General features: G+C 34.4%; 2 protein-coding genes across 3 annotated transcripts; one reads left to right on the top strand and one right to left on the bottom strand.

The window, feature by feature from the left end:
* Positions 1–3793: 3793 nt before the first annotated feature.
* Positions 3794–5480, bottom strand: LOC133859598 (phenolic glucoside malonyltransferase 1-like). The gene has a single exon (XM_062295050.1). It carries the CDS (start codon positions 5440–5442, stop codon positions 4069–4071), a length of 1374 nt encoding a protein of 457 aa, XP_062151034.1. The 5' UTR covers positions 5443–5480; the 3' UTR covers positions 3794–4068.
* An 18618-nt stretch (positions 5481–24098) lies between these two features.
* LOC133859597 (transcription factor TCP13) lies at positions 24099–26962 on the top strand. Of its 2 annotated transcripts, none has more exons than XR_009898777.1 (2): positions 24099–25307; positions 26358–26962. XR_009898777.1 is itself a non-coding variant. In XM_062295049.1 (2 exons), exons 1-2 carry the CDS (start codon positions 24183–24185, stop codon positions 25206–25208), a joined length of 969 nt encoding a protein of 322 aa, XP_062151033.1. In that variant the 5' UTR covers positions 24099–24182; the 3' UTR covers positions 25209–25397. The 2 variants fall into 2 exon arrangements, 1 of the variants encoding a protein (XP_062151033.1); XM_062295049.1 differs by lacking the exon at positions 26358–26962 and having other exon boundaries at positions 24099–24717; positions 24775–25397.
* Positions 26963–27430: the final 468 nt, after the last annotated feature.

Here is a 27430-nt window from a genome sequence, read left to right as displayed (position 1 = left end):
ATGCATTTTATACTTTATCAACAAGATTAATGACTTAAGCATCAGATGCATCTCTATACCAACATACCCTGTAAGCCTTCGAGCTTACTTTTATTTTATTTCACGTGCACTCCTCAGCTTAGACTCGACAGTGCAGGTTTCAGCATCAAGAATTGATAATATCAATTGTTTTATTATATATATATATATATAAAAAAGGGGTGGGGGGTGGGGGGGGGGGGGGGGGGTTAATATTCTCTAACTACTATTATTTTTGCAATGATCCTCTCAATGTTTTAATTTTTACAATATTCTCACAAATTATTTGGGTTGCAAGAAGGTCCCCCTTCCACGACTTAAAATGACAAAAATACCCTACATATTTTAATTTTAGTTTTGACTTTTTTATATCATATGGAATGTATTTTTATCATTTTAAATCGTTGAAGGGAGACATTGCAACCTCAATAGTAGATTAAGAGGAACATTGTGAAAATTGAAAATATTGCTGGCCAGTGCCATCAGTGAAGTGCCCACGGTCATCTAGTCTGGTTCGTCCAAGCGGGCAGGGAAAGGGGAGGTGGCGTACGTTGGACTTGAATATTGAAGAAGTCGCTCCACAAGGAATGGTGCGCAGCAAAATCGTGAGCATCAGTAGGAGTGGCAGAAAGGAACCCCTCTTTCTCTTTGCTATTTCTCCCACCATTTCAGCACCTCTGTGCGTGGGAGTCTTGGGACGAACATATATACATAGAGGACGATTTTAAAGACGTCCCACTAATAAATTAAAACATTGGATTTGAATTAACGTTCGTCCAACTAATCCACCTATAATCTCAGTCCCTTTCAATTATAGAGAATTAAGCCTTGAATCCAATACATTTATTTAAGACTATCGAAGAACTAAATTAAGCCGTATAATAATAATAATAATAATAATAAATAAAATAAAAAACTATCCTCATTTTGAGATGGTACGTAGTTGGCCACCGCAAGAAGGTATGCTTGGGATAGGCAACCATCCTCGAGGGAGTGGCAAATCATCTTGTCACCCACAATGAATAGTTTGCCACCATAAAAAAGGATGAGAACGAGATGGTTGGTCAAAAAAAAAAAAAAAAGAGGCTTTAAGGGGTGGTTGCTACTTCCAAGCTAGATATAGGATTGTCAACCACCCTCTCAAAGGGCGAGGAGTGGTCGGCATCCAAAATATAAAAAGAAGGTTTTAAAGGTTGGTCGACCACGCCCAAACTAGCCATAGGGTGGCCGACCACACCTTTAAAGGGTGAAAAAGTTGTCGGACCACTCCAACTATTACCTTAGTGGTTGGTGGATCATTCTCTAAAGAGGTAAGGGGCTGGCAGGACTACTTAAGAAGTGGTTCGGTCACCCCTTAATTTAATTCTCTTATTCTTATTCTTAATTTTTTTCTTTTTTCCTTCAAATTTTAGAGTTTACATTGCTCAATTTAGTTCATTCATTTTGAACGCCACATGAATTGAAAAAAATTGTATAGAATCTCTATCTTAAAATGCCCTCTATGGTTATGTACAATATTACATCTCCATTTTCTTAATTAGAGGACTAGCAGTAGATACACAACGATTTTATTTAAATTTAATGAATCAAATTACTTTTTAATTCCCTATTCAAATACACTACACAATAGATTCCCTTAATTTTCTTTATATCATTAAAATATTTTTTTTTTACTTTTACCCCTTTTTTTCCTCATTTTATTCCATAAACATCCTCCCTCTCTCTCTCTCTCTCACACACACACACTCTCATCTTCATCTTCTCTCTCCTCTATTGTCTTTGTCTCTCAATTTCTCAATCTCTCTCCTCTCTTGTCTCTGTCTCCCAGTGTTTTTGGGTTGAAGATTTTGTGGATTCAATGTTTGTGGATTTTGTGGATTTAGTGTTTGTTCATTCCTCTGATCTTGATTGAGAATGGGAGAGGAGAGAGAGAGAGAGAGAGGAAAGAGCTAGCGTGAGCCATTAGGCGGGGAAGATCGAATAAGGAGTTGAGAAATTTGAGAGGAGAGAGAGTGTATATAAAAGGAATTCTATCGAGTGTTTGTTGCTAGTGCTCTTATAATAGAACTTATCCTTTGATTTAATTTTGTAAAGAACACACAAAAAAAAGATAAATGGTAAGAAAGAAGATGAAACTCAATATGGTTTGACAATTATGTAGAAAATGATTGATAATATTCTCCCACTTGATCAAAAGGATTTAGATGCTATTTCTCTCTTCACTCCACTAACTAAATTAGGTGAAGAGTGTTATCTTCATTTCAGTGGACCTTTATTAATTGTGCTCATTTTCTGTGGCCCTTATTAGCCATACCTTCGTTACCGTCCGGGCCACATCGCAAAGTGGGCCGAAAAACATTCTCAATACTTTTTCCAATCTCTCTTCCTTTAGAATCAAACAGTCATTCTTGTATCCCCTTCGCTATTCTCTTTTATTTGCTCAAAAATAAATAAATAAATAAAATCACATCACATTTTTGGATTTGTGTAAAGATGCGGTGAGTGGTTTTTTTTTTTTTTTTTTTTTTTTTTTTTTTTTAATTAACCTACGTCAGGGATAATTTGTTATTATATATATCTTTCCTTCTTAACGGCGAGAAAATGATGGAACAAGGGTCGCTAAAACTAGGGTTGTACATGCGGTAGTGATTATTGGTTATTGTTTTTAATCACTAACCGCTTCACGTTAGGCAATTAGCAGTTTTGAGTAACAGTATCGCCTGTTTAGGTCGGTATGTTATCAACTGTCTTCATTGTCCGGTAGTTGTTATTTAACCATGTACACCCCAGTAATTGCCTGCCAAATTTGGGTCTTTTAAACCTACTTTTGGTGTTTTTGGCCTATATTAGGGCCTATTTTTGATGGTTTTGGCACTGTTTTAGTATTTCAGTATGAAACCCTATGCCAAAATGACATTTGTTATATATTTTTTTATTTTTTTTTATATATATTTATGGTATATATAAATATACTATAAATAGGGATAGTGTATATATATATGCATACTAAGGGTCCATTTGGATTTGCTATTTAAAATAACAATTTGAAAAAAAAATGATTTTTAAAAACGCAGTTAAGCGTTTGGCAAAATCACAGTTTAGCCTTTAAAATCGTAAATTAACCTTTAAAATTATGCGTTTTTAAAAAATAACTATCTTACCTGCGATTTGAAAAGGTAGATTTTCTACGTTTTCAAATGACAATTCTTAAAAACGCAGTTTCCAAACGATATATGTTTTGCGATTTGATTTAAAATCGTACTATTGTCTATAAAATCGTAATTCCAAACGTACTCTAAAAGTAAGTAGACGAAGCCCTTGCAGTTTCCCAAAATTAGTAATTCCCAAAATAAGCAAGTCCGATGGACAGGAGCCTTTAATCGACGTCAACGTCAATGCCAAGAAGGAATTTGGTGTCCCTTACTCATTGTTGGCGTGGGTAAACAGATGGGTAGAGGGACCGCGGCGTGGAGAGAGAGATTTTTAAGGCATTTATTTTTGGGCCTTTACTTTGCCTATACTATATAGCCGACAGCCTCCCCGAGTTGAATAAACAATCGTTGGCTAAAAATCGAACTTATTTTGATCTAATAAATATTCCTTTTAAAGATAAGATAAATTAACATACCACTCGGCTCAATTTTTATTTAGCAAAGTAACCGTAGGGGGGGTGGATAATGGATGCTGACTGCCCTTGAGAGGGCCATTTCACTATATATATAAAGCCCAATTGACCTTAAGAGGTATGAAGAGAAGAATCATGGATCATTTCACTATAAAACCTTGAATAATTTCTCTACTCAAATCTTCTAACACAAAGAAGTGAAGAACAACGCAAAAGAAAAGAAAAGAAAAAAATAAAAAAAAAAATTAAAGTTAAACAAAAACAGCAATTGCAGCTGCACAAAGATACTACAATTTACAAAGCCAAAACTACAGGCAACCCAGACAACCAAGAAAAAAAACCAAACACAAGCATCCTGTTAAATCAGATAATTTTACTAAATACTTATTTTTTTGAACATACATAACCAAGCAAGGAATGCGGCTTTACAGGGCTTCAAGACCACTGAAAAACAATGAAGCAAACACTTCCATTTCATGTTTCTTCAAAAACAATCCTACTTCTATTCCTCCAGCGCCATCTCTACTATCCGTAAGACATATAGCTCCTGTTTTAGCTATGGATATCATCTCCACCTTTCTTGGCCTTCCCCACCCAAAATCAGTATTGTAAAGCTCAAACCGAGGTGACCCGGCAATTCCAACCAATCTATCAGTCTTTAAAGCGAATATCATCGGCAGATTGTTTTCAGCCCCCCTTAGAACCCCATCATCCAAACTTTTTACAGTTTCGCTGATAGCATTTATGGCCACAGCCACCCCCTCTTCCCCCAATAGCTCATTTCTCTCCGCAACCACCGCACGACCCGATATGCAATTTCCAAAATAAGTCCCGGGGATAGGAGCCTCTAATCGACTTCTGGCGTCCACGGTAATGACAAGAAGGAATTTGGTGTCCATTACTCCTTCTGCCTTGGCTAGACAAACCCACGTGTAGGCACATGTTATTGCAAACGTTGATAAGTGAAGTGGTTGTGTTTGTTCATTCCTCTCCTCCACCGCGGTGGTTATCAATTGCCTGAGCTTTTGCAGTTTTGGACGAGTCAACAGGAATGTGCCTCGTACGAGATCCGGTGGAGCTTTTAGTTCCCATACCATCAGGCTCCTGTTGTTTGGGCCATCATGGTTCATCCACTGGTTCAGGAAGATTCCCTCCAGCCCAGCCGGGTCCTTGACAACCGTCCTGTCGAAGGATGGTGTTAGCTCCGGTGGCATGGACGACAAACCGTCTCCTCCTTGTTTGCACAAGTAGGCCCATGATTTCATAAACATGGTTGAACTTTTGCCGTCGAGAACAGCGTGGTGTGCGGTGATTCCAACGCAAAAGCCGCAGTTTGAGAACATTGTGAGTTGCAACGCCAACACCTGGGCTTGTTCATGGGATGTTGGCAAATGGGGTACGAGGGGATGGTATTCCTCTGCTTCAACAAAGTCGTTCCCTGAGAGATGGTAGAAATCGGCGCTGGACTCGGCAAGAGTGAAGGAAACTGAATCTCCCTCTGTGTAATTGATGATGGGTTTGTGGGAATCCTTAGGCCAAGTGAGTGTTCCGGCAAGAGGGAGATAGTGTTGGAGGGTGAGGGAGAGTGAGTGTTTGAGGTTTGGAAGAATGGAATCCAAGAAGGGTGCGTTAGTAGGAGAGATTTCATAGAAGAAAACTCGCTGGACTGGGGGGAATCTTAGCCAGATTAAGTCAAACAAGGTGAGAGGAAGAGACCTTGGGCTGCCTGAGTCTGGTGAGCTTGGTGGCGGTGACACCCGGAAAACCTCAACTACTTTCACCGAGTTATTGGGTGCCATTATCAGAGGGAGAAGCTCAGAAAAATGATCCCTTTTTAGCTGCTTGCAAAGGCTATATTCATTTTCCATTGATTGTGGTAATTTTTCTCAAATCATAAGATGTAATTTTACCCTTCTAAGCAATTTCTTTTAATTCAGATTTACGGTAAATTACACTTTACCTCCAAATTATCATTCATTTGCATTCGAGTTTTGACCTTCCAAACTTCGATTCACTATAACTCCGAGAAAGAGATAAAAAAATAAAAAAGATTATGAAGCACTCACAAGGAACTATTTAAATTTATTTTTTAAAATATTTTTAACAAAACACGTAAAAATTATCATTTAATAATTTTTTTATTAAAAGTTAAATTTTAACTTTAGAATTTCGTTTTGAGCTAAAAAGTCAATGTTAAAGTCTTACTTAATTTGCATCTACCATGAGATAATTAATGAAGATCTTATCCACTCTTTCATCTGCTGAAATTCTATACTTAGTCTAATTCAGTCTTATCAATCACAATCACAATCACAATCACAATCACTTTTCAAGGGATGCAAAATCTTACCATGAGTGCTGATACATGGGACAACCAACCGTCCCTATTACCTTCTTTTCACTTTTTTTTTTTAAAAAAGAACAAAATTTATCCTTTGATAATTATATTAAAAGACAAATTTTAATTCTTTTTTATTAAAAAATTAAAAAGGGGTGGTTGGGGACTGTTGGTTGTCCCCACAAATCGTGGACAAATCGAAAATTTGCTCTTCGATGTGATCATCAAAGGACAAATTTTGTTCTTTTTTTATTAAAAAAGTCAAAAGTAGGTGATGGGGTACAACTGGTTGTCCCCCATATATCAGGACTCCTTATACCATTTACTTGCGAGAGGGGCCATATATTAGCTTTGTTTGTTGCCCCAAAGTCCATTCACCCAATTATTTTAAGAGGGATGTTTGGTGCACAATAATTGTGTATAATTTTTACATAATACAAGATATATGAGTAAGACTTATGTAATGAAATTTATCACATGAATTTTATCTCATATGTTTTGTGTTGTACATAATTATCGTGCAATAAGCTTTTTCGTTATTGTAATATATGAGCATTGTGACCCACTTTTGCCCTTAGCAAATGGTTGCTAGGATGAGTCTTTGTTAGGATTAAGATACTGTTAAATTATTTGTTCAAATTTAAAAGAGTTCATGTAGGTAATTATGAGAGACCACTTATGAAATTCATCTGACTAAATAAGTGATTAGCCAGTCTAACTTTTATTTGGTTAGGTGTGTAAAACAAGTGATCTCTCACAATTACTTGTCCGAATTCTCTCAAATTTGAGAGAATTCTTATTCGGTTTTTTTAGTAACTGAATCATAAATTTTTATAGACGGGAGCCAAAGAATTAATTAGTAATATATTAAGATAGGAGGCTTAAGCTGGAATGATATTAAGATTGAATGTTAAATCAATATATAAAAAATAAAATTGGCATTTATTCGGTGTTAATAAAATACAAGTAAAAAAAGAGACATAAAATAATTATTTCTTAATTTATTCCAATTTTCAATTCAATCGGTTATCAAAATACAATTCGTTGGTTGTTCTTTCAGATCCCGAAGATCATATAGAATTTGAAAATCATACCTGACAACGGCTGCTAGTTTTGGATGATAATGAAATTGTTGCTGCTATATATTCATTTTGGGGGGGCGGGCTGCTATGACTTATTTTGTATCTATGATTATATTGGCTACTTTATGATTTTTGATGTATTTGTATAATTATAAATGTCAAGGTCAAAAACCCAATGGGATCGGAGCATTTAGTATTTAACTAGACAAGAAATGCTATAACTCATTCTAGTGTCTTTTTGAGATCCTACTTCTATGTTGACATGACATCCTGTTTTTAATATATATATATACTACAGTTTGATTTCTTTCTCCTATTTTTATTAAAAAGAAAACAGGGTGCTATGTTACCATAGAAGAACCTCGATCAAAAAAACATTAGAATGAGTTCTAGCATTTCTCATAACTGGATAGAGATCACAAACCATTGGTTATCCAATGTCTTTTTAAGCATATCAAAAATTAGACCCAGAGCAAGACTAATTAGCAAATTAGGTATGCTTCTCTTGGTTAATTACTAATTAGCTAGGTTTATTCATCCAAAATAATAATAAGGGGTAATTACATTTTTCCCCCATGAACTACCAGCCTATGTCATTTTGCCCTTACGAACTACCACCTCGACAAAAAAAAAGCATCAAACTATCATCTTTACTGCTTTACCCCCTTCCGTCAGGGAATCCTGTTAACTTGGATGGAATATGTCATTTTTTACCGTTAAGTGTGATTTAAAGACCAAAATGCCCCTACAGTAATTAATAAAAAATATTAAAATTAATATATTAAAAAAAGAAAAAAGAAAATAAAAAGAAGACCGAAGGAAAAGGGGTGGAGACAGCCACCCTTTAGGTGGCCGGGTGGCTCGCGGGCCACCCACGGCCTCTAGGGTGGTCGCGCGGCCACCCTAGAAAAGACCTAGGGTGGCCGCGCGGCCATCCCTTAGAGCGGGGTGGCGGCAGAAATTGAGTTAGGGCATTTCAGTCTTTGCATGAATTAGATTGACGGAATGGGGCAAAATATGTAAAGATGGTAGTTTAATGCTCTTTTTTGGTTGATGTGGTAGTTCGTGAGGGCAAAATGACATAGGCCGGTAGTTCATGGGGGGAAAATGTAATTACCCCTAATAAGGGTTAAATACGTTTTTAGTACTTGAGTTTTGAAAACTTTATTTTTTAGTATTTGAATTTTGAAAAATTTAGAGGGTTTGTCCATGAAGGTGGCCGAACCACTCCTATGGGCCACGGGAGTTGTTCGGCCACCCCCATGGCCCTCGGGGGTGGTTCAGCCACTATCAAGGGCCAAAACCTTTCAATTTTATTTTTATTTTTTTTGCCATGGGGTGGTTCGGCCACCTTAAACAGGCCAAAGGGGGGTAGCTCAGTCACCTTTCTATTTTCCTTTTTAATATTTTATTATTTTTAATTAATTTTTAAAGATGTAGGTGATTTGGCTATTATGTGAGTGCTGACGTGTCGCAAGGGACATATGTCGTGTTCCTAGTGATGCTAAGTGATAATGATGTGGCATACTGTTAGTTTTTGAATAGAAAACTTGACTGGGGTATTAATTTGGTATTTTTTCAAAACAAAAGTACTATTTGTAATGCAAATTGAAACTCATGTACTAAAAAATAAAATTTTCAAAATTCAGGTACTAAAAACATATTTAACCCTATTAATAATTAGCTAGATTTCCTTAAGTCAACAAGTTGACCAACTATCTAACTTTATTATTCAATAGGACTTGTTTAGCAAATGATATGTACAAAAACTAAATTTAAAAAGATATGCTCATGTATCTATATATGTGTGTATACCGAATTTTATTAGTCTTTTTTTTCTTTTTTCTTTTTTTCTTTTTTTTTTTTTTCTTTTTTTTTTTTTTAAAGAAAGTAGAGTTTTACTTTCGTTAAAACTCATCAAAGTGAGTTGATTTTTCGTAAAATTGATATCCAATGAGATCTGTGGAATGACGAGTCTTTCTACTTTATCTTTTAACATAATTATAGTTTATTAATTAATAAAGTTTATGGAACTGTAATAAAGCGGAGGTCACTAGTTCGAATCTCTCTCTCCCTCTTGTGTGAACATGTCAAAAAATAAAAAATAAATAAATTGGAGTCACAATTTATTATCTATTTTCTTACGATTAATCACAGTTTAACATACATCTCGATGCTGTAAATAGTACGCACAGTTTATCTAGCTCTTAAAAAAGAAAAAAGAAAAGAAAAGAAAAAAAAACTAGCCCTTTCAAAAAAATAATAATAATAATAAAAAAAAAAAAACTAGTAAGCACAGTTTATCTTATAAAATGGCATAAATTTGAAACAAAGAAAATTGAGGGCCATATAGTTGGGCTGCTTTTTAAGGGCAATAATGTATTCACCAATATGAATATAATGTAAATGCATGGTTGGATCGTGTCCATTGAGTCTTAATTAATACATCATAGAAAACCCTTCCCAGCCCGCGTTAATGAGTTAAAGTAGTATTTAACAAAATAAAAGGATAAGAAACAAAAATATAATGTGATTTGCCTTCGTAGTCTAGTTCTTATATTAAGGGTGCGTTTGAGATTGTGATTTCGTAGATAAAAAATGCGATTTTAAATCAAATTACAGAAAATGAATCGTTGGAAAATTATATTTTTAAAAAATCACGATTTAAAAATGCAGAAATCTACTTTTTCGAATCGTACGCAATATGTACTTTTTTGAAAACGGAAAATTTTAAAGGTTAACCTGCGATTTTAAAGATCAAACTGTAATTTTTGCCAAATGCTTAAATACGTTATTAAAAATTATTTTTTTAAATTACACATTTTAAAATCACAATATTTTAAAAATAGCAAATCCAAACAAATCCTAAGTCACATTTGTTTGTGATCCAGCCTCCCTCTTTCAGCCCAGTCTTGCTGGGTAAAGATCAACACTCAACAGTATAACATGAATTAAGTAGTAGCTACAAAAAACTGGACATATCTTGGAGGATTAGGCCCAGTCCGTGGGACCTTTCAGAAATCAAAAGAACCCAATCTGGGCTCTATGAAAAATCTTACTCGCCCCGAAAATGGGTTGGGTCACTTGGCCCAACCGTTGGGCTTGGAATCTGCCTCCTCAGGATGATACAGGATATCACTGTTTTCCTTAAAGCCCTGGAATTAACAATGGAGATTCAACTTACCAAAAATAAATAAATAAATAAAAATGAAAGGTACACATATTTCCTTCAAAGTATCACCTAATTGTCAATGTCCCCCAGAACTATTAATTGCGTCAATGTCCTCTTTAAAATACATGATGTAAGGTATTTATGAAAAAAGTTTTCCTCGGGGGTGTGAGGCATTTTTCAAATTCAATTTTTTTAATTGATGTGTCCAAAAAATGTATGTGAAAATCACATACTTTATTAAAAATGCATGTGACTATGTGAGAAACACATGCACTTTGGTCACATGAAAATTTAATAGGCTGAATTAGAGGAATTCTTACCGTCCAATTTGGAGTAAAACTTTATTCAATATTTACAATATCTTAACTTCTTATAATTTAATTTTATTTAGTGGTTTTCAAACAAAATTTAATATATATATATGAGATAATCTTTTGGTAACATTATAGTATTGTACCCTCATTTGATATCTACATGCAAGGTGTTTATACAATCTCTTTAGCTTTTTCTTGACCTTTAAGTTTTTATGAGATAATTTTATGGACATAAATTACTTTTAAATTGGGTCAAAAAAATTTCTTCTAATTTAGTCTCTAAAAGAGATGCATCTTTTAGTATGTAAGAAGCACACATTTTTTTTTTTTTAATAATATCTGCTTCTCACATACTTTTTTAATAGCATTAATGAAAAACAAAATCATAATAAAAAAAAACATACGCTTCTCACATACTAAAGGACACATGTCACTTTTAGATACTAAGTTAGAGGAAATTTTTCCAAACTAACTATTTTGAAGGAAATTTTTGTCCTAATTTTATTGTTAATTTCTAACTTTCTAGGCAAAAATAAACTGTATACGAGAATTTCTAGGATTCTTGCATGAAGTCAAACGTGAAATCTCACATTCTAGTGATCTTAATTATCAAATTTCTTCTTGGAAATTTAGATGTCGAACAGTACTACAGTGGATAAATTTTAGACCAATAATAGATTAGTTTGAATATATATAGTACAGCTTCATGATCATAAATTAATTTCAATGTGAAAAATTATCAACTTGAGATGGGTGAGTTTTTGCCTAATCTATATATATCTTTAAAAGGCTGATCGAATTAGGTTGCAAATTAATAAGCCTAGCTATAACTATCCGAATTGAATGAATGGTTCGTAAGAAAAATGCCTCTTAATTATCAAATTCCTGCCCGAATATTAACCTAATTAACTCGATCAGTTTTTGATTTTTCCACATTAATAATGATATAAAAAAATAAGGTAAAACGTTGAACTTAATTAGCAGATAATTGATATCAAAAGAGGTAATGTAGGCCAGCTTTTGTTTAATTTTGCAAATTGGCAGTTATATATATATATATATAATATATATATATGTGAGACAGGCTAGGTAGGATGGATGGTCCTGCATGGGACGTCTTTCTCTTTTTGCCAATGCAATTATATATAGAGCTTCCACGCCTCTTTAATGTCGGGGGTTGTATACATGGAAGAGATGATAAAGAAAAAGAAAAAGGTCCAACACGCCTGCATGGGAAAGTGAAAGGTTCATCGATCCCTGTACTGTCTAGCTATAGCTGTTGAGAGGCAGTCATGCAACCCCGGCCCGGCCATAAGGGTGATTTCATTTTCATATAATTAAATTAACTTCTATCTAAATTTTAGTTAATTAAATAACGTACTTTTTCTATTTTGTCTATATATAATTAAGTAAATTTCAAAAACATCCTATCTCCCACACTCTCTAAATATTTATCCACACTATAATTTTATATTTATTTTTTATTTTAGCAAATCTAGCTGTCATTCGATCCCCTCCTTCTTCTCTCTTTCTCGCCACACGAAATATGCCTTTTCGAAGCTCGGCGCTGGTTGCCGTCCCGACGTTGCAGTGCTCCCCGCCTCTTAGCTTGCCACCATGCCCGTTGACGCTGTGCTCATGTTAGAGAGAGAGAGAGTTTTGTGAATAAAAAAGGGTACATGCATATTTACTCTTAGAGTAATTGTGCGATTAATTTCTAATTAATCTGGCTTGTAACTCTTAAACTATTATGGATGGAATGACTGAAATGAAAATTTTGAAAAGCTTACAGAGTTAGTAGATACAATTAATAGATTTAGAAACCCAATGAGTAAATTCAATAGCTAGCTAGTGCAATTATTCATGGAGCAAATATAGATTTACCCATGAAATTAAAAACATGCTGATTAGTACTGTAGCTCATTTTGATTTTAGCATAGGGATAGATAAGTATTTTCCTTTAATTTTTTTTTTTAAAAAAAAAAGATTAATTTTTTATTTTATTTTTATAAATACGTGAAAAGGAACTACAAACTAAAGTCAAAACAGCAAAGTTAAGTTTTAGACTTAAAGAAAAGGAAATTACAATAAATTAGAGTTGGGCAACCCAACAATATTAAATACTCAATAATGCAATTACGCGAAAGCAATGCATTAAATGAATGATGCGGGCTTATTGATTCTTTGTACGGATGCCAAGAACGCAAGCCATTAGTAAAGGTGATTAAAGGTGTATAAAGAGTCCAAAAAACTTAAATACCAGTTGCGTAACAATTATAAGGAACACAAAAAAAATATCTAAAACAAAAAGCCTAGAAAAAACTAGAGAAAGCAGAAAAAATAAAGGATCCACACACATAGATAAGTCAATGTGGAGTAGTTTAAGGGGGTTTTATCTTAATTTTGCATAAAAATGACAAATACATAATCGGATTAAGCTTGTAGACATTTATAAAGCAAACAAATTTGGACAAGCTAGCTAGCTGGTCCAGTCATGACATATATATCCTCCTGGTTATGTGAGATTAAGCTCATTAGATTGTGATATTTTGTTTTATAAAGCATTGCCAACACATTTTTATTTTGAAGAAGAGAGAGAAATAAAAGGAAAAATTTAGGTATCATCATTAAATTCATATGTAATTTAAGATAGGAAAAATTACAGTTTAGCCCTTAAAACTGCCAGCACTTGGACTCTGGCCCCCTAAACTACCAACACGTTTCAAAAATGCAAATTTTGTCGAAATATACCTATAAAACCCCTGCCACGTGTCATTTTTCAATTACAAAATAAAAAAAATAAAAACTATAAAAAATAATAATAAAAAAAAGAAAAAACTAAAATTTTATTTTTTTTTATAAAAAAAAAAAAAAAAGAATTGGGTGTTTGGGGGGTGGCTATCCGTGGCAGCCAACCCCCAAATATATATATATATAAATCAGTTTCTTTTTTTTTCTTTGTTTTTTAGTTTTTTTATTTTTTGAATTTAAATTTATTTTTTTTTAATTAAAAAATGACACATGGTAGGGGTATTATAGGTATATTTTGACAAAATGGGTTTTTTTTTGAAACATTTTGGTTGTTTGGGAGGCCAGAGTTCGAGAGTTGACAATTCGTAAAACTACTAGCAAAACAACTGATAGCTTACGAGTCTAAATTATAATTTTTCCTTTTTAAGTTAAAAGTTTCTGAACAACTGTTCTTGATGTCATTAATTGACTTGCATGTATATATTGCTTTGTGCCATTTATATGCCCATGAATAACTCTAAATTATCTCAGCGAACACTATTTCATATGAGCAAATTAAGCCAACAATTTGAAATAAAACCATATATAATGCATGGACCATTTTTGATAATTTTTCAGTAATATTTTTGTTTAGGAGATTAACACAGGAAGTCTACAATAATGGGTTTGGGGATCAATATTATGGTATACAAGCACTCACATTTATGAGTAAGATTACCATTTAGGAAGACTTTCAGTTTTGACACCACTCAACCTAAAAGCTAGCTTAAACGTATGAGTTTATGTCCAATATTTATGTTATATTAACTACTTAATTAAAATTATGATATTCATCAATTGGAAACTTGATCATTTCACACTCACTACTAGATCCTTAAACCTAGAGCTAGCACTACATTCCTTTGGAAATGGTATAAAGCATCAACCAAGACCATGCATGTCATGCCTTATGCCTTATTCCTAGCAACACGTACGTTTGTTGTGCAATAGATCGATCACGAAAAAAATAAAACAAAGCAATTACACATGAGAACAAAAAAAATTGCGTAGTTCTCTTGGTGTAATGAGTCATTAATAAAATCGATTACGAAAAAATTCACTAACTGAAGATAAAATACAAAAATTATTGCGAAGAAAAATCACTTAACCACAAAAACCCAATAAACCCCCTGTCACTTTTGCACAAGGCAAAGATTTTTCTTTTTCTTTTTTTCTTTTTTTAGCACAATTTTCTAGCCCTAGCACACAAAAGAGAACATGATAAAAGAAAGATATTACAACTCATGCCAATAAATTCTTCATGCGTGGCAACTCAAAACTCTCTCTTTTTCCTCCTTTCTCTTCCTCACATAGGGCTCTTCTGATCACCCTCTTGTCTTCGTGCAGACTCCTCTTTTTCGGTGCTCTCAAAACAAAAGCAAAGCCCAGTATATATAGGAAAGTGGATGGTTAGGTTTTGTGGGAAAATTCACTTCAGTACGTGAACCATTTTCAAATTATGCGGAAATCCCACCAAAAAGTTGATCATGTTAACCGATTTGGGTATTTTCGTGATAGGAATATGAATTATTTAATCATGAGACAGTCCTCTATAGCATGGGACATTAGGGCAGTTAGATCCTCACTCTGAAATTGCCCTGGAGAATAGAAAAGCCATGCTTAATGGTGGTTTTTTTTTTTTTTTTTTACCGATATATATATATATATATATATATATATATATATATATATATATATATATATGTCAAGCTAGGATTTGCAAATTGTGTATTTCTTTTATTTTTTATTTTTTTTCATTCACAAAAAAAAAAAAAAGGAGATCTAAACTAAAGCATCTCGTATGTGGATTAATTTCATGAAATCCGAACATGTGAACGGCTCCACAAAATTGATTGTAGTCCACCAAATGGACCCAACAAATGCATCAATTAATATTCTGGCAGCTTACTATCACCATCACTCTTATAATGTCTTTATCACATCATCATCACGATGTCAACAAAACAGAAAGAAAAGAAAAAGATGATCACCATTACCAATTTCTGGTAGAGAGAGAGAGAGAGAGAGAGAAAGAGAGAGAGGGAGAGATATTCGTATTGCAGCTGGTTGACACAGTAAAAAATGTCTAAATTAGCTGCAATTTGTTTACTTTCATTAACTAGTAGTTTTCTTTCTGTGTCTCTTCTGTTTTGTTACTTCTGTAGGAGTAATTATTGCTCTTGTTAGACCATGCAAATTAAAGAATGGAGAAACCCAAGAAAATAAGAGAAAAGAAAAGAAAAAAACAATTAAACAGAAAGTTAAAAGCGACTGAGCAAAAATAAATGCGGACAGTGAATAGCGCAACAATGCAGCGAAAGTAAAATGCGAATTACCCAGCAACGAAAATAGAAGACAACTAATATAAGAGAGTAAAATCTTTTTTCTGCATTAGTCAGTAAAGTGAAATTGTTGAGCATTTGTAAGCTGATCAGCGGAAAGGGTGCTGCTCGTATGTCGTTCGGTCAGTACTGTACGTACTGTCATTTGTGTTCATCATGAGGTTTGTACAAAATCACATATAGTGATTGTACCTGCTTCCAATAAATTAATGATCGTGATGCCTATAGGACTTTGCATTTGATCTAACTGAAGTAGCTAGCCAGATATATGGGTGTTTCCTACTTTGAATTCAATAGCATTTTATCTCATATCGAGAAAAATGTTAATTTGTAGAAGCCATATATATGGTTTAATATTTATCAAATCAGTCTCTATGACTTAAAATTAATCAAATCATTTCTTAAAATATGTTCCATTATCAAATCGCTTCTCTGTATATCCGCGGTTAAAATTTTTAACAAAAATTTAGGTTTAAGACATTGTCAAACTCAATAAAATAACTTTTTGCGTACATACATACCTCTTTAACTTAATACATAGTTATAAAAATAAATAATAAACGAACAAAAAGGGAGAATGAGAAGGGAGGTCGGTAGTTGGCCACCCACTGTGCGCCACCACCCCACAGAAGGCTAGCTTGGGTGGGTGGCCACATGCCCATGCCACTGGCGGCGTATGTGCATGGATATATAGGGCAACCCACTCATGCCTTGATTATTGGCGGAGAGTCCATGAGTAGGTCATGACCCTCTACCTTCGCTAATGGGGTCGTGAGCGGACCCACTCACGCCATTCATGGATGGGTTGGTTGTCCCACCCACTAAAGGAGGTAAGGGATGGAGTAATTAAAGCACCGTCTACTTCTTCTATTGGTGGAAAGTGTGAGTCACAACTCACACGCCGGCAGAGCGGGTGTGTGCGTGAGTTTTGACCCACTAACAAATAGATGAGGGGATAGGGTCACCACACCGCCCCTTTCTCCCGTTGGCAAATGGCTTGAATTATAACACATTTTTGCATTACGACACATTGGCGGACGTGAGTCGCGACCCATCCACTGCATGTTGCCAATGAGCATGGGTGGATGAGCTAACCCACCCACCCCCCTTTAGCTGGCGGGCAAAGGAGTAGTGGAGTGATCCCAACCCCGGCCCCTTCTTTGTTGGTAGGTAGGGTGACCCACTAATGCACACCGCTAGTGGTCGTGGGCATGTGGGTTGCCTCCCTTCTCAATCTCTTTTATTTATTTATTATTTTTTTTTTTTTTGGGGTCATTTGTCAAGTTGAGATGACACTATTACATACGTGAAGTTATTTTATTGGGATTGACGTGGTCTTATACATCCAGCATACATGTCACAATTTTGGTTAAAAATTCTGATGGTATATATGTTTATGAAGAGGGGATAGAGAGGGATTTGACAATGAACCATTATTTAAGAAGTGATTTAACAATTTTAAACTTTAGGGAGTACGTAATTTGATAAAATGTTGAACCTCGAGACCTTCTAGAATATTTATTTTTTTTCCTTGTTCTTAATTAAGCCATAACTTAACCCCCGTTCCCCAGCCCCTTGAAGATGTGACACGTACATGCAAACCTTTGAGACGTACAGGATCATTAAGAATGGTGTGATTATAAGCCATATTATTTGAAACAAAAGTTTGAAATTATGCTTCTTTGAGTTTCACTTTGAGCATATTATTCATCTGCTCATAAAGAAGCAATGCTACACGGGCGAGGTAATTAAATTGAAGGTGATGATAAATTCTTGTATAGACATGAACGCCAATTTCGCATCAAAACAATGAAGGGGATCGATGTATTCCAATTATAATTTACTGCTGTAGTATTGTTTCTGGCTCTGCATCTCCCCAGGGAAAAAGGTTCATTAATTGAAAGAAGTGGCAATGAGGCATTTGATCAAACAAGGTAAAAACAGCCCCTTAACTTACAAACAAGGTAAAAACAGCCCAACAGAAGAAACAAATTAACACCGGCCTAGCTAGACAGACAACCAGTCGGATAACATCAGAAAGAAAGAATATTCAACAGTCAATAACATCATTGGAGAATCCCCACAACCCGACCTTTTAGAGAGAGAAGGCTAGAAAGCAGACAAAGAATTGATCCTAGATCTAACCTAAGAAGAGAATATCAATTATAGAGATCATTGATGACACTTCTAGCCTTACCATGAAATATTAATTCTAGAATTTCTCTAGCACTATAATGCGCGCATAGAGTAATTCTATTCTTTCATACCTATTTTACATAATTTGATTTGACATGTTTTAAGTTGTTAATATTTTTTTCTGTTTAATAATTAACATGAAAAGTCATTTAAAACATGTCACGTCTATCAACCTGATAAATGAGTGTTCCTTTAAGGCATATATCATTGCCACAAGCATCAAGGTATCCTCTAAAGTTTCCTCCCAACAATTAATGGCCAAGAGAAATTACACTTATCACATAAGAGGTGCCAAATTTAAGCGAAAATAATGCCTAGCTAGTATTTAGTAAATCGGACATAACTTTTATTACGAGTATTGGAATTGCTCATAAGAGTGCTCCAATAGCTCATTTTCGTGCGCAGGTTGTGGCTATGCACCTAGCTATGCTCAGTGAGCGCACTTTTTTGGCTTAAAATCCATTGTTTTCTCTTTTGAAGTATTGTTTCAAGTTATTTTTTCCATGTTAATAAATATTTCATTTAATTATTTAAGAAGGTTTTTATTCCCAAACTCGCCAAATTTCTAGCAAAATCCTTATTTTGATTTTCAGTTTGATTTTATGCAATAATTAGAATTTTTCCAATTTTGACATAAGTCGGTTTGCTTCAACTATTTAAACCCAGCTTGTAGGCTTAGTTTAGTACTTCAAATTTGAATAGACTTTTTCTCAACCCTATTTGATATTTTTTCCTCTCCCTTCTTATTTATCGTTTTACGCTAGCAGAACAATTTTAGTTCCGCGCAGCATCAAAACCTCTCCATATATTCCAAGCTAAGAAGGATCAGAAGGATGTGCTTCCTTAATTCCCCTTTTTAGACCTAAAAGCTTGGGATAACTAGCTTTGTGGGAGGGAAAGGAATTTTGAACATACTTTTGTCAAATTAGCAGAAGGAACCAGCAGTACTCTTGCAGTACGCGGTGAATTCTGGAAAAGTCGTTCATCCGGCTACCAGTTGATGAATGATTATATAGGCACTGTCTTTTCGGTGAGTAATGGGAGTACTAGCTGACAAGTTGGTAAAGGGCTAGCTACCAAAAAGAGTTTGAGGGTGAAAGGGAGGAGCTACAACAAATTAAACCGGAAAGGAAGATCCAATTTATTTTCAAAGGTAAATTCAAGAAGACTTGTGGGAGTGATATTCTTTGTAGTGCTTAGGGTATAGATCGATGGGATTTTGTTTTAATTTTGCAGAGATTTGTTTATACTAAACTTCTTGTTTGTTAGTATGGTTGGGGTTTGTATAGGAGTTATAAAGCTCTATAGCTGTTTTTTTTTTGTAAAGTGTTCAGTTGTTTTGTTACATATGTTAATGAAAGTTCCTCATTCATCTATTAAAATATATATATATATATATGAAGAAGCTGGCAATTACCCATATATTTATACGTAGAGGGTGTAAGCAAATAATATTATATATACATATCTGTATGGAACTATGCATGAATATTGGCATGATATATGAAGAGGATTAGAGTGATCTACCAAAGATCTAGAGCTATATATATATATATATATATATATTGGAATTTTTTCATCAATGCTTGCTGCTATTATTTCTTCTAATTTAGAACTTATTTTTAAATAGATTTCAAAGCACTTGAACTAATGGAAAGTGATGATCCTTTATTTTTCTTTCTACTCTATAAATTGTAAACCTCATGATAAAGGAATCATGCTTAAATTAAGCTAGAGCTGTTATTACAAAGATGTTTCTTTTGTTCTTTTTTGGTCTGGCTCCTTAATCGACATTAATAGTAACCAAGTTTAAGTAACTATTGAAATGGATGAATTAGCAACACTATTCTTTGCTGCTTCCAAAGAGCTCAAGCGAAGTCATATTTCTGTGATAAAATACCCAATGAAGTAGAAATTCAACTCTAACTAACAATATTCTGACATCCCGATAATAACATGTTGAAAACCCCCTCCAAGAAAATATTTGAGGGGGATGGGTTGAGTTTTATACTAGAGATCGATGGTGGATAATATTGTGGTAGCTGCTCTCCTGCTCCTGCTCCTGCTGCTGCTGCTATATACAGAAAGGTGAGTGTGATTAGTCGTAAGCCGATCAAAGGCTTTGTGTCTGGAATCTAGGGACCATTTATTAGGCAATAATGGTACCCCCTTTAAGTCAGTCTCTCGGACTGTGCCAACCTCACTGTCCCCTTCTTGGGATGCCCGCCACTGCTTGTTTGGAGCCTTCAGACAGAGATGAAGAAAACCCATTAAGGATTTTTTTTCTCCCATCTGTTTCCTTCCTACAAATAATTAAAGCAGTGGATCGATGGCCATCTCTCTCTCTCCCTCCTCTCTCTCTCTAAATCAAAGTAGGAGGTCATTGAAGAACGACTACTCTGATAGTTTCATTAAGATTCTTTTATATATATATATATAATAGTTTCAGTAAAATTCTTTTTCATTGCTTCTTTCAAAAACTAGTGATAAACTCTGATAAGCCTTTCTCATCATCTTCTTCTTGGTTTTCATCATCTTCTCTTTATTTTTCTTTTTCCTTTTTTTTTTTTTTTTTTTTTTTTTTTTTTTGCTTTCCTTTAAAAATTATGGAATAAAAAATATTTAAGTTAATAACTTCTTTTTTTGTTCTGCTGTCAGCTTTTAGGCCTTTTAGACTCCGAATGACTTGTCTATTTCTCAATCTAAAATAACTAACTAAAACTTATTTTATCTAGTTTAGCTAAATGGTTTTAAAATGCACTACCCATACAATTATCTATTCGATCTTAACTCTATATATTTTCTTTATTCTTTTTTATTAAAAAGTTAAAAGGTGAAAGAAAAGTGAAAGATGAAAGATGAAAGAAAAAACAATAAAATAGTTATAGATCTATGAACAGTTCACAAATGGAAGTTAAATATATTCTACCTTTTGAATAGATAAGTTAATGGACGACTTTTTTACACTTTCATTATCTATTTTAGCCAAAAGTAAATTTTACATCATTTACTGTGAGTGCTCTTACATAAATTTATAATCAATAAATTTTGCCATGCTTCGCCAAGGGGCAAAAAGTATAATATTATTGTACATACACTATATGCATAAAGCTAACTAATTTCGTTTGGCTTTAGTGGAAATTAGGGTTTTTGTTTCAGAATTCTTGCTAACATACAGAAGCTAGGGAATCTGTACCTCATAGCTAGATTGGTGAAACTTCACATGGTTGTACGAAAGCTAACTTTAATTTCTTACTTGTCAAGGAACAAAAAATTACACGGTTTTTAGGGTTTTCTGTCTTGCTTCATCTTCTTTTACTTTAAAAGTCATTGTGTGTGTATAAAATGCTGATGAAGAAATTCAAAAGTTACTTTTTGTCTTTTATATTAATTTTTAAAGCCATTGAAGATAGATATAATATGGAGGAATTAATTGTTCGTACGTGTCTTTATGTAAAATGCTCGGTAAACTATCCTTTTACATATCTTGTCATTATCTTTTCACTTCGATCTCCATGTTCATATATATGGAAGATGATTTGATTACGTCAGTTTCTTGGCTCCTTGTTTTTGCCTTTTGGCCCTAATTGGTAAGAAAGTCTTACCGTTGGGTTTTGCAGGATGCATTAGGAAACACCAACTAGCAAATAAGGCAGGGAAAGTTCTGCAGTAGTACTTGTCCCACAAAGGCCTATTCGGAGATCGAAGGCTAGCTAGGGTTTTGGAGTTGGGATCCACCTCCCAAACCACGAAAAACCTAACCATTTTTTATGGGTGAAATTAAAGCATAGTAATTTGCAGTTTCCCAATGATGAGAAAGAAACTGGCATACGACTCTCTATATCTCTCAATGTATATGCATTAATTACTTTTCTTGAAAAGAGTGATTATATAATCCTTTGCGGAGTGTAAGCAGCTGTATGTGTGAGGCTAGCTCTCTGAACTTTAACTTGCTTATCCGTGCATATCTCTCTGCAACAAAGTTGTGTGGTCCAATTGTATTCAGTGGGTCGGCTAGAAGAAAAGAAAATGTATTGGTCCCTCACCTATAAGGTAGCTTCTCATTGTCTGTACGTAGTACATGGTAGCTATCATACACAAGAAGATGACAATGCTCTTACACTACTATATAGACCACACAACTTTGTAACCCATGAATAGACTTGTCAAAGTTACTTTCTTTCTTCACTCTTGATCTATCTAATCTTTTCCATGTGTGAAATCTCATTGCATATGATCTAGTTATCCCCGCATGGCTTTATTCATTAAACCATTTTCCCTTTCTCACTTTTGTTTTATATATGCTTCTAAAACAAAAACTTTAACATATAATTTCCTAAAATACAAAACATTTAATACTGTTTTTACCTTTGTGTCATATCAAAATACTTTTTTCAGATAAAACACATCATTTAAAAAGCTTTAAGAAACAAAGGCTTTTCATTTTTAAATAAAATTGTTGTGTTCTTTTCCGGCCAAAATATAGTACTATATGTGTTAATAGTTCATGATAATTAAAGCGATCATATGCAACTTAATTATTATAAACTTATTTCTTAAAACAACCATTTTGTTTCGATCGAGTGGCATATTGGGTTAGATTTGGCCATTAATTGTGATCGCGAATACCATTACACGTCAGTTGCACTTGATGCGGGCAGATGAATTTTTTTTCGTGACATTTATCCTTTTAGGGTTAATTACACTTTGTCTCTCCAAATTAACTATCGTTGATCTATTTGCACTTAATTACGCCAATAAATTATATATGTCGTGCCAGGTACGTGTAGCGTATTTCATCTATATATTTTTAACAGTCAAATCTGACTTAAGAGTACTAGTCGAAAGAAAGTGGGTGTAAGTGCAATTGAAGTACTGTTAGTTTAATTGAGGGGAGTAAAGTGTAACTAGTTAACCCTATAATAACGCATCAAGGGTAAAATTAGGCCTCATAAGTAAATAGATGGAACCAAATTAAACTTCGGCTAAGTATACCAAATGGCTTTGTTGACATGAACGCTTCTTATCTTTGTACTAGGCGTGCATTCATCAACCCATGTGATAGGAATTCAGATGGAAAACCTTTTGTAGTTGTCAATAAAGCATGGCACACCGGCCAGTACTTTTTAAAATGTGCAGCCGGCCAGCAGCCATGGTCCCCAGTCGAAAATAGCAACTATGACTGTGTAGAAGCTTCAATATTAAACGTGGTTGAACATATATATATTCCTCAAAAATAAAAAATATTTAACATGTCGTGTTGTGATGTACTTAGCAGAGGATTAGCCCTAACCGTTGGTTGAGGCAATTACTAATTAATTATGTGTGAGGACTGAGAAGAAAATGATAAGATATTGACTAGCTAGCACATTTATTTAGCCGATGGTGAGATGTGCCACGTGGTTGCATATGAGCCTTTGCTTTATCTTTCCGTGGAGCATGGTCGGTTGAATTCCGGCATCTTCCTTTTCTCATCCGGCTCAACTTCTACAACAAGCTCATGTTAGTCTCTGCAATTGAAGAAAATTCCAACTTTGAAACCTATACCCAGCTGCTTGCCTGAGTTTGCTATCAAAGGTATACAATATTATTCAACCACGCATCAATTCGTCTGCTACACAAAGAATATTTAGAGTTCATGTAAGTTCACTTGATATTTATATATATACTAGCTAGCTAGATCTTAACCTAGCTAGGTTTGTTTTAACCTTGGCAATGAACAAGAGTATGATATATAGACTTCTGCTATGTGAAATTCGAATTTCACAATAAGCAAGTTAATTGATAAGGGAGTTAGTTGCTTTTAACTTTGGATTCTCTCATATATTAGCATCAGGTAGCTGTAAACCAGGTTCCTGATTGAGAATTATCAATGAAAATATTGAGAGTTGTATATTTGTCAACAATTCAGTACATGCATATTTCTCACTCGATTCTACTTCTTAAGTTTTGAGACCATTTGTTTAAATTTTTTTAACAGAATTCAGTGATTGCACCAAGTCATAGAAATTTAACTTTTGGGAAAATGATTTCTCCTTATTTTAGGGAGGGGATATACCTAGTCTACTAGTTTTTCTGGAAGGATTCTACATCATTTTAGGAAATTAACCTTTTTTTAATCTTATAATTCTTCTTTTGTGGATCTGATGCAGATGGTCGTGACAAACAACATGGATTGTAATGCAGCAATATTACTCATTTAAGGGAATATATATATATATATATATATATATATATATATATATATATATAATATAGATGAGTAATTATATATCTGCTGGTTAATCAATGATGAGAGGCATAAGATGATAACAAGTCCAAAGGAAGCAGATTTATCTAGTGATAATAAAATCACAAAGGCTTCATCATCTTGTACTTCAACGCCATGGTTAAGATTGAAGGATCCAAGGATAGTGAGAGTATCGCGTGCTTTTGGAGGAAAAGACAGGCATAGCAAGGTTTGCACCATAAGAGGATTAAGAGACAGGCGGGTGAGGCTTTCAGTACCCACTGCTATTCAATTGTATGAGCTTCAAGATAGGCTTGGCCTTAATCAGCCTAGCAAAGTTATTGATTGGTTGCTCAATGCAGCCAAGCATGAAATCGATGAGCTCCCGCCCTTGCCTATACCACCGCCCGGTAGCTTTAGCCTAAGTCATCAACCAATGCTTCCTTCTAATGATCAAGTCGGTGCTTCTCAATCCAATGAAGAAGGGTTTTATAAGATGAATAGCAGCTTTTGGAGTTCCGATGCGCCTTTTTGGCGGGCTAAATCCAAAGAATCAGTCAATCCAAAGGACAATTGGGCAAGAAGGAGTGAAGAAGAAGAAAAACTAGAAGGTAATGAATTTCCATCTAATAGCTTCTTGTCAAGAGCTAATTTACCTTCCTTAGCAGGTTTACTCATGAATAGTAGTACTGCTGTGCCATACAATAATTATCACTGCGATCCTTCAAATTTTCCCCCTCATCATTTTGGAAGCCATGGATTCATCAGTACAGCTCAAGCAGAAGATCACCACAGCTGTAGTATCATGCCATTGCCTTCTACTTTGTCTTTATCAACACAATCTTTTTTCCCTCCGCATGCTGTTATGGCTTCAGTGGGGGAGATTGATCCCAGACAAGTCAACCATTTTCAAATGTTGAGCTCAAGCTCACATAATAACCTCTTGCAAAATTCTCTCGCGCAACCTGTATACCCTATAAGCCAACCAATAAGGCCTGTCCAGTACTTCAGCATGACTCCTAAGCTTCTTCATTCTCCAACCAACGACAGAGGATCAATGGATCAGCCAAATCATGAAGACCAAGATTCTCCCTCTAAATGATACAGAAACAATAAAGTGTTATTATAAGGAAAGTTGCTGTTCGTTTCAAGAAACAATTAAGCATCTCAAAAATCTTCTTTAAACAGTCGTACAAAGAAGGTAAGGTGCATTAATTAGAAGACATCCTACTTTAATTTGTGGTGCGGACATCTTTCTTAATTAATTAGTTACGATTGCCTGTTTGATTTCCTTCCTAGTTTTGCTTCAGTGTCGTTATTAAGTATTCCAATATATATGTTAAATCATTAATTATTAGTTCTAAAAGCTAAGCTGATAACAATAATTAAATTTAATTATATAATTAATATTTTATAATGTCTAATTTTCATGTTTACAATCTCATATTTAGAATATCTTGGTGAGATTCATTGCTTTCTCTCTCTTTGTGTGTGTTGGGGGGTTAAGCTATACAATTGCACAGTTGCTTAAAAAGTAAAATTAAAACCGTCCAAGATTGGAGGGAGATTAGAGAAGCCTCTGCGCCAACCCGTAATACAAAACCTAAAGGGAACTCTGTTAACACTACTTATCACAAAAGTTTAAAAATTATTTAATTAATATTTTAATATTGTCCCTTACATGTGAGTTTAAATTTCTCTTTAATAAGTGAGACTTAATACATAAAATATTTAATTGAAATGAATGTGAATGTGGATAAAAAAGACAAGATTCAACGCGCCATTAAGGGGCGTTTTGTTTGGTGTTGTTTATTCTATACGCGAGGAAAAACAAATATTAGTTGGTGTTATTTTTTAAAACGCCAACAAAAAGAAAATGTTGGCATTTATTTATTTAGGTCAATAAAAAACTAAAATTTATGGAATTTATATACAGACACCAGGAATCACTAAAAAAAAAATCATCTATTTTGACATTTATTCTAAATGCCAAATATTTTATTTAAATCACGAAAAAAAATTTATAGCATTTGAATTAAACGCAAAGAGTTGCTACGTGAATTGTTACAAAAATTTCTGGCAAATAATTAAAAGTTCTAGGATTCGTTGTGTTTACTAAACGGCAAGAATTCTAACATAAAGTACTCCTAAAGTCTTCTAAGCTTAACAAAGAAAACCTAAAGTCGATCTCACTCATCTGCGGTTGTCGCCTTCACCTCTCTCTCTCTCTCTCTCTCTCTCTCTCTCTTAGAAGCAGTGAGCAACAAAGAATGCCGAAGAACACGGTGAGCAACGAAGAACATGGTGAGAATCAAAAAGTCGAAGAAAGAAAATCGAAAACATAAACAGTCCTTCTCTCGCTCCCTCGTCGATGATGAGGCTTTTCAAATGGAAAGACAATTCCTTCTCTGATACCTCACCCCAGTCATTCTGTCCCTCCCCTTTAATTTGCTGATGCCACTAGTGATCGGACTGGCGAGGCTGATTCGGCTTGTGTACCACAACAAGAAGGTGGGGTTTTGCATGGATTCTGAGGCCTTGGCCGCGCTCCAGCTCCTCAAGGGACCCATTGGCGTCGTCTCCGGCCAACTCATCAATGATGAGTGAAATTTAAGGTTTATGGATTTTTCAGTAACTTGATTAGTGCTTTCCTTTAGTTGGTTTTATAATTTGTGAATTGAGATGGTCTTTTAGGGTTTTAAAGCTAGAGAACTGTTCCAGTGTGATAAATGCATGGTGGTTTAATTTTGTGATTTGAGCAATTTAGGAGAGCTTTAGTACTCGTATTAGGACAATTTTTTTGGTTTTCTTCTTATTTCTCTTGAGTGATATTTTCGGTTCTGCTTTGTTCTTAATTTCTTCTTTAGTTTTTCAGCCATCTCTTGATCCGCTTCTGCTTTTCTTCTTCAAGAACTAGTTTGCTTGAAGACAATTTCTTCAAGCAAAACCATTTCTAAACTAGCAAAATTGGTTTTGCTAGTTTTATTTTTTATTTTTTGTTTAAAAAAGAAGATTATGTGCATAGATTACTGGTGTTTAATGAAACGATCAGAAATTTTCCGAAATTTTCTTGGCGTTTCACTAAATTAATGCCAACAAATCTAGCTTAATTCCCGACACCAGGTATCCCGGCCCATTTGATATGCCAATAATTAATTAATTAATATTCTAACAGTACTATATCTAACAAACCCTAAGATCTTAACCAACGATTCTCCTACTAAGGAGTAAGACCATAGAGATCAGTGTTGTATTTGGCTTGATCCAAAACATAATCTCATGAAGCACAATATACACACGTTCTAAGATTTCTCCTAGAAGGTA

The sequence above is a fragment of the Alnus glutinosa genome, chromosome 2, assembly GCF_958979055.1.
Source record: "Alnus glutinosa chromosome 2, dhAlnGlut1.1, whole genome shotgun sequence".
In the NCBI taxonomy this organism is placed as follows: domain Eukaryota; kingdom Viridiplantae; phylum Streptophyta; class Magnoliopsida; order Fagales; family Betulaceae; genus Alnus; species Alnus glutinosa.
The sequence above is the reverse complement of the archived record's forward strand: the minus strand, read 5'-3'. Positions and strand labels throughout refer to the sequence as shown.

Coding starts and splice junctions, on each gene's coding strand:
- LOC133859598 (XM_062295050.1), bottom strand. CDS start 5,442: ATGGCACCCAATAACTCGGTGAAAGTAGTTGAGGTTTTCCGGGTGTCA.
- LOC133859597 (XM_062295049.1), top strand. CDS start 24,183: ATGATAACAAGTCCAAAGGAAGCAGATTTATCTAGTGATAATAAAATC. Junction 24,718..24,774: donor AGAAGAAGAAAAACTAGAAG/GTAATGAATTTC, acceptor CTTCCTTAGCAG/GTTTACTCATGAATAGTAGT.